At 41.4% G+C, this 8,097-nt stretch overlaps 1 protein-coding gene across 1 annotated transcript in view; it reads right to left on the bottom strand.

Moving 5' to 3' along the window:
- Positions 1-483: 483 nt before the first annotated feature.
- LOC108800038 (5-hydroxytryptamine receptor 3A-like) overlaps positions 484-8,097 on the bottom strand; it is a 17,605-nt gene continuing 9,991 nt past the window's right edge. Inside the window, exons 7-9 of the mRNA XM_018571981.1 lie at positions 4,798-5,005; positions 1,604-1,816; positions 484-752 (exon numbers count right to left, since the gene is read on the bottom strand). Of these exons, the coding sequence (XP_018427483.1) occupies positions 484-752; positions 1,604-1,816; positions 4,798-5,005 (690 nt within the window). The remainder of the gene's footprint in view (positions 753-1,603; positions 1,817-4,797; positions 5,006-8,097) is intronic.

Genomic DNA, 8,097 nt, shown 5'->3' on the forward strand with positions numbered 1-8,097 from the left:
AAGCCTTCTGGAGGGTGGCTACTTTTGTTCCCCATGGTCCCTGTGTGTGTTGTAAAGTAGGCATCACATCCAAGCTTGCTCCCATGATACACCACAATCTCAATACAAATTAGTTCACTAAACGTGGGACTGTAGTCCATTACAGGAGTGAGCTTGGAGCGGTGGCTACTTTACAACACACACAGGGACCATGGGGAACAAAAGTAGCCACCCTCCAGAAGGAAGGACAGTGTCGGCAGCAATTCAGAGATGATGTTAGGCTCTACAGCTGAGTGAGGCACAAAAAAGCTACATTTTTGTTAATAGGGTACTTAAATGGATTTTTAAGATTTAACTTCCAAGTTTTGTGTCACTTTAACCAAGCATTTCATGTCTTTAGGACTCCAATGGCCCGCTATTTTACTTTACAATATCTAATGGATTTTAAATAATCATGACATGAAAACAGCTGATGTGAAAGTAATAGTACCATGTACATGTGCATTATGATGCCCAAATAATGATTACAGTGGCAAACAGAACTGTTACAATAATTAGGTAGGAGATAAGTACAAAGCGGTCAATGACAAGGGCTACAGCATGCCATTCTGACTTGAACTCCTGCTTGTTCCTAGATTCCACAAATTCTGCATGGATCTTTAGGATTTCTTTCAACAGCTTCTTAAGGAGCTTCACTTCAAGACTCTCTTCATTAGATCTTTGTTTCTTGTTTCTCCTCTCAGAATTTGTCTTTATTACTCTGTTATTAGAATCTGTGAAGTGGACAACATAAGCAGATGTAAAGAATACCTGGAAAACTTGCACTATCCAACTGACAACATGCATAGCTCCTGTTTGGGACCTATTCCCTCTGTCCCTCTGTCCTCTCAGTTGTCCCTCTTTTTCGTCTGATATGTAGAATTCTTTAAAAAAATGTATTATTTATAGATACACTGCCAACTTGCCCGTCTGCGCTCCTTTGTCACTAATTGTTTTCCCCCAGGTAGCACTGAAATCAGTGATGTTGATGACATGGGGGAGTGGTGACATCACAGGCCAAAAGTCTGGCTGGTAGAACTGAGCAGTATCACAGGGAAAAAAGGTTGCATGCTCCCTCATACCTAGAAGTGCTAGATATTACCATTAGCTCCGATGGAGAAGAGAGTGGACAAGAAGCATGGGTAAAGTGAGTATACACATACCGTCGCTCGCTCACTTCTCGATCCTGTCCCTGCAGAGAGTCGTGACTGTCACTCACGGCTCACTGCAGGGATTCCCTTCTCCCCGCTCCTCCTGCGCTGACTGGAGGAACGGACAGGGGAGGGGGTGGGTACAGCTGGCTTTACCTCTAGATAGGCAGAGCCAGCTGTCACTCACACAGCTGGGTGGATCCATCCCGGCTGCGTCGGTCTCAGTATACCGCGAGCTGTAGCCTGCGGTATATTGAGCTTTGGGTCGTGGGAGGACACTAGTTCATGTCCTCCTGTGACGCTGAGGAGAACTATGGGGAAAAACACTAACCCCATAGTTCTCCTTTAAGACAACAGCATCAGGTGCACATTTTATACAGTATACTCAAACCCACTTTATTCCACTTGATCTCATTGTAACAAACACTACTTACAGGTTTCTGAATCCGATTCTGGTTGATTGATGTTTATTCCATATTTGCTAAAGGACTTAAAGCAGAGAAGGGTTGCCAAGTATGTCAAGATCCAGGTCTTTACCCAAGATGGGACATTGCTCTGAGATTTAGACAGCATTAACGTGTAGGAAATAGTGACACATCCAATTAGACTAAATACCATGACCGCCATACACACAAGGCAGAATATACCTGCAATTGCAAGATTGAAACATGATGAGTAATTGTTTCTAAAAAACCAGATAACACATTAGACAACATGTAGGACAATATGGAAGCAGACTTTTTTTTGTAACTTATTTGTAAAGATGAGGATACTGGGGCTGTCAGTGTGATCCTAGTTTCACTACTCAGTAATGAACTGGAACAAACATGGAGGGTAGCCTGAAGAGTTCAGGCTTTTCAAACTTACCAGCTGCATGCCTCCGGTATCTGACCCACTAAGTAGTAATCACAGGAGCTGCATGGCAGCCTTTAAAGAGCCTCTGTCATTAAAACAAATTCTAACAGTATAAAATGCTGTTACCATTTGTTACATGTTCCCATTCACACAGCATAAGCTAAGAAAAAAAAACTTCTTGGAATTTAATTTGCTTTTACCTGGGTTAGGGTTTGTTGGCATTTTAAGGGATAACATTTCTACTCGCTTCTCATTCTTTTTAATTTTAGGAGGGGCTGTCTCTACTGTGCTAGCATTATGATTTGTAAAGTAGATCTGAACACTGCCATGGAATACATAACCCTCGTATAGAGTGGTTTCCTCAAATTTAAATGCAAAAGTGCAGAAGCAGCCTCCAAAACCCTACTGTTAGAGCCAAAACCTGGACGTATTAACAGGAAAAGCTTCAGCAACTCCTAATAGTGTGGAGTTAGCCTCCTGCCTCTTGCACATTCCTATTGACCAGTGAGGCTATCTATCAAATTTATAGGCCAAAAGGATGTGTTGGAGTAGGAGGTAGCATCACACTCTACAATACCTGGAACTTGATGATCTTTGCCTGTACGAATGTCTCTGGATTTGACCATAACAGCAGGGTGTTAGAGGCTGCTGTGGGTATGTGGGAGTACAACAAGGTACTTCCACTTAACAAGTTTAGCATTTTTATTATGACAGCGCCTCCTCCATATTTCTATCCTTGCAAGCTCCTTTCAATTTTGTGTAACATTCATTTTTTAATTCATGACAATTGATGCTAACATGGTTAGCATTATTGCCAGAGATGTGTCTCCTTAATTCACTCCTTATAGTCTCCTTATAGTCTTTTCAGTTTAAACAAAAGACAAGATCATTTATAAAGCAACTTTTTATCTAAAGTGGTCAGGCTTTTCAACATCTCAAGTGGTACCAAGCTGCATCATCAAGAGAAGATAATCTAAATGCAGGGAAAGACTGGAAACCTTGGGTCTGGTGGCAAAGACAACCCATTGGCCCTTACATGGTAGAGAATTTCCTGTGGGCTAAATAAAGTGCCATACACAAAGTGTGCCATGGATCCACAGTGATTGGTGGGCATGGTAAAAGTTGGGAATGCCACTCTCAATTCTCCAAAATTTGCAAGTTGGTGACAAAAACAGTCAGATTAAAATCTCATGTCTATGGTGGGTAACTAGAGAAGGTGAAAAATTGTATTGTATTAAAGTGTATTCGATAGAACACAGCTTAGTTTAACTTCATAAAAAAATGGCTACACTAATGTATGGTAAGGCCAATTGTAGGGACATCAAATACATCTATATTACAAGGTCCTGGAGGCTAATAAAACACGTATGATCTCACATTAGCTATGTGAAATATGCATGAGACCCATATCATATTTTGTTTCTAACAAATTAAACATTTAATTCTGTTTAATAATATGTTGTTAGTTGCAATGTAAAACCTTGACACATAGAAATATAGATGTATTTAGACCAGTTGGCATTAAGGGTGTGTCTGCTGAGAATAATACAATACTCCACCTCACATATCAACACACCCCTTGGAACCTTTGATTGGGTGGGGTTGGCCCTGTTGCACCCTCTTGAACATTGAAAGGAAACTGCTGCAATTGGTAGTTGGAGCTCTCATTTTAAGATTGCAATTATGAAGTAATGCAAAGAGTCATTTATGAGGGTCAGTGGCTCTGAAATATCAGATGGGACTTATTGTTGTGCATGCCATTTTGTAATATGATTCTGTAAATATTTTCTTGCACTATTTTTCTTTCATTTCCTAAAAATGATATTTAAAACTCATTAAGCTGACTCTGAATGCTCTGATTAGAAATTAGTGAACTTTTGTCTCTTTAAAGAAGTTACCATATTGTAAACATTGTTACATTCCTGTCTCAGCATGGCAGTGAGTGATACAGACATTTATTTTACATTATTTTATATTATATGAACGGTGAATGTGTGTTAAACATGGGTCAGAAGTAGAAAGGGGGAGGAGTTAGCAAAATTGGAAAGTGGGTGGGGTAGGGTGAATGAGACCAGATTTTGGAAGAGAGAGAAAATGAAATAATGAGAATGGATTGTCTAGGAGTGGGAGAGACTGACATTATCACTACTTGCTGTAAGCAATCAAGCAGCAGGGAAAGGGATACAAAGCAATTGGAAATCCAGGAAGCTGCTGAAAGTGATGGGCAAATGGAAAGCAGTGCTCACTACATTAAAGGAATTTTGTCAAGTAAGCTTTGTTTGCATTAACAAAAATGGCTCTAGCATGTATTCCTATTACAATGCTGATGTTATAACAGGGTAGTATATGCTGTGACTTTAGAACTCCTTTATGTACTGTTGTACTGTTTTGAAAGAAAGAGAACTTTGCTAACATAAATGAAAGTACATCTGAAACCTAACTTTTTCCACTTTGCATAAAATAGCAAATAGATAAAACCTTTGTACAGTTCTTTTAGAGCTATTACACACAGTCTTTCTTTTAATATACTATAGGTGCAAATCATTGCCATGAAAACAGCATAGGTAAAAAAATGTTGATACCACCATGGGGTATGACAAGAAAAATATTGCACCCAACGACAGAACATGCACCATTTTTAAATTAAACTTAGTATGCACAAACACTTCTGCAGCTGGGAGGTCAAGTCCTTAAAAAGATCCAAAGCAATGAAGGTATAACACATATCTTTACTGACTATATGGATGGTAAGATAAAGGTTAAAAGAACTCACCTAATACTGGAAGGGTATCAGATGTAGGCAGCATGTTGTTTAGGATCAAAAGGAGCACAGAAAATCCAAGTACAATGGTTATTTTGAAGGTAAGCCTTTCACTAGATTCCATCTGTATAAACATACTGACAATATCCAAGAGAACCATGAAGATTGCTGGCAGGATGAGGGTAATGATATAAACTACAGGTACTCTCTTTAATGTGATCTACAAAAAGAAGACAAACAACTTAAGCTGATTGACAAGGGCAGTTCTGTTGAAAAGCCTGGGTTAATCTGATCACATCTGGAGGTGAAGGGACAGAGTCATCTGTGTTGTCCTGTAGTGGGGTAGGGGTGGAAGGAAGGAAGCACAGTGTCTTGTAAAATGTGGAATGCCATAGACATTGAAATAGAATGCAGAACTAGAACAGAGGAAAGGTATGAGACACAGGCCACTGGAAAAGTTAGTATACTACATTTTCTCTTGCAGTAAACGCTAATATGAATTTGTTTTCTGGGTTGTCTTCAGCAGATATTAACATCACAAGCAACCTATTCCCGAGACATAATCGCCCCAACTGCCCTATTTAGGAAAAATTGACAGTATTTTTCAAGGACTTCAACCCAGATATACTAACCTTCACAGCGATCCCTTGCCACTCCAACCTCCATTGCAGCCAGAGGTAGCTTATGACTGCTTCCCTTAACAAGAGCACAGGCACATCTGGATTCTGGAGCAGCATCCATTGTAAGTGATTTAATCAGCATTTGAAATATCTTTAAAGGAGAACTCATGAGGTGACGTGTGACAATGAAACTGTCACATCCCGGCTCAATAGATCGGAAAGTGAGCCAACATACTGTCGCTCGCTCACTTCCCGATCATCTCCCTACAGAGAGCGGTGACTGTCAGTCACGGCTCCCTGCAGGGACTCCCCCAACCCCCCCCCCCCCCCCCCCACCGCTCTGACCCTCCAGCGCCAACTGGAGGAACGGGAGGGGGCGGGTACAGCTGGCTCTGCCTCTAGATAGGCAGAGAAAGCTGTCATTCACGCAGCTGGGTGTATCTCGACAGTGATGTCGGGATCCGTCCCGGCTGCGGCGGTCTCAGTATACCGCAAGCTGTAGCTTGCAATATACTGAGCTTTGGGTCACGGTAGGACGCTAGTATATGTCCTCTTGTGACACTTCAGAGAACTATGGGGAATAACACTTACCCCATAGTTCTCTTTTAAGCCTTTATTACAGCATGTCAGATAGTCCGGTAATACTGGATCAATTGTGGAGTGAGTCACATGAGATCTGTTACACACCCTCAAGTAAACAATAGTATATGGGTGATAAGTATTTTTATACAGTACATTCAGGAAATTCAGTGGTTGATATTTTCCAGGAAGTTGTTGAGTCAGAGCGCAGGAGAAGAGAACCATCTAGGACAACATAGCTGAACTGGAAAGTGAGATGAATTGGAGAATGTTTCCAAATCAGCTATGTTGGCCTAGATCGTTCACTTCTCCTGCCTTCCTCAAACTCTTCACCCTTTTGTGAATAACCCACTAACTCAAATATTTCTATGAACGAAAGAGCTGCAATACAGTACAGTTCCTAAAAAATAAAAATATTGTAATAAGAAATGCTGATAAAGGGGGGTGGTAGTGGTTTTGGACAGCATGGACTATAAAAAAGAAAGCCCTTTGACAACTCAGCATTACTGACCTGAACGGTATATGGTTTTGGAGGAAGATTCAACAGAGGAATTCCAAGGACAGATAGCGGGGCTCATATCATATGGTATGAATTTAGGTAGAACTATAAAAAGGTGCCAGTTTTTTTTGTGTGGAGTCACCCATTCTAGCCGTCTTTCATCATTTACCTAAAGTACATAAATCTACAAGGCTTCCTGAAGAACAACCTATTGTTACCAGTATAGGTTCAATGTTTAAAAAACTGGGGAAATGGTTTCGACCACCGCCTGCTGATACTTTAATCGTCTCCCACCTCTGTCATTTTTTTTACCAAGCCTTACTACAGATACCCATGATTGCCCTATGCCCCGGGGTCACCCCTCTTTCTTTCTTTTCTCCTTCCATTTTCTTTTCTTCTTCTTTCTTTTCCTATTCCTCCCCTCTTATTTCTTCCCTTATCATTTCCCCCTCCCTCGTCCCTTTGTGTGTTGGTTTTTCTTCCCTCCTTATAATCATTCAAACTCCTCCACTGAGAGGAGACTCATATGTATAGTGCTAAGTAATCTTTACCTTTTGTCAAAGGACAAAATAAAACTGTGGAATTAGGCAGGGGCGTCCCGAGGCCAATTGTCACCTGGTCTCTAGACCGGGTGACACCCAGCCGTGTCATCACTGCGCATGCGCGACCATCTGAATGATGCCTGCCGGCGGCCATCTTGGTGATGGACGCCGGCAGAGAGGGGAAGGGACGTTCACCCGGCAGGATGGGGTATGGGGTCCCCTCTTCTCTCCTGACACTGTCGGGCTCTCAGTTCATTACCGAGAGCCCTACTTTTTGGAGGGGGGTGACCCCAAAATGACAGTCATTTTGGGGTCACCCCTGCAATGGTGACACCCGGGTGCAGGCCGCACCCCCCTAGTGAAGCCACTGGAATTAGGTAGACTTGTTTCTTCAACTCTTGCCAGGTTTTATTAAAGGAGAACTATGACATGAGTGATTTCCACTCACCTCATAGTTCTAAGACAAAATACATTTTTGTTCCAATTTAAAGATTTGATTTGGGAAGAGTTTTTCATGGGCTACTTTAGATGCACTATAAGAGCCAGGTATTCAGTTAGTCCACATGACAAGGCATTTGTAGCCCTAAAATACCATTTAAGAACTTACAGCAGTTATTCGTTATATCTACAGATGTTTCCGGTGACAGCTGTAGAGTTTTTGCTCTTTCATATTTTTTTTCTTTTTTGGGCCTATTCTGCAGAGTTGTGGGGCATCTATGGCCGCAAAATGTTCCCCCTCCCTAAGCCAAGCTATGTATGGGTTGGTGGGAGGAGATACACATCTGCTCAGGTAGAAACCCTTTTAGCAACTGGTATCTACTGGTTTGGTCGCTATATATGTGACTTGATTGTTATAGGGAAAGGGCCCCCACTCAACTATGAGATTTTGTGATTTGCATCAATGACAATGAGTTAAATCTGTGCTTCAGTAGTAAATTAAATGCTGTCAATATTATTTCTTGGATCTGATAATTCAAGTTGATTTTTAGACAGGAATGAAAATTAAGAAGATATGCTCACCTGTTCCTCGGTGACCACTCCCCCCCCCCCCCCCATTCCGGTTGTTGTTTTT

This window comes from Nanorana parkeri, unplaced genomic scaffold (genome assembly GCF_000935625.1).
Source record: "Nanorana parkeri isolate BGI_ZX_2015 unplaced genomic scaffold, ASM93562v1 scaffold1888, whole genome shotgun sequence".
Taxonomy (NCBI): domain Eukaryota; kingdom Metazoa; phylum Chordata; class Amphibia; order Anura; family Dicroglossidae; genus Nanorana; species Nanorana parkeri.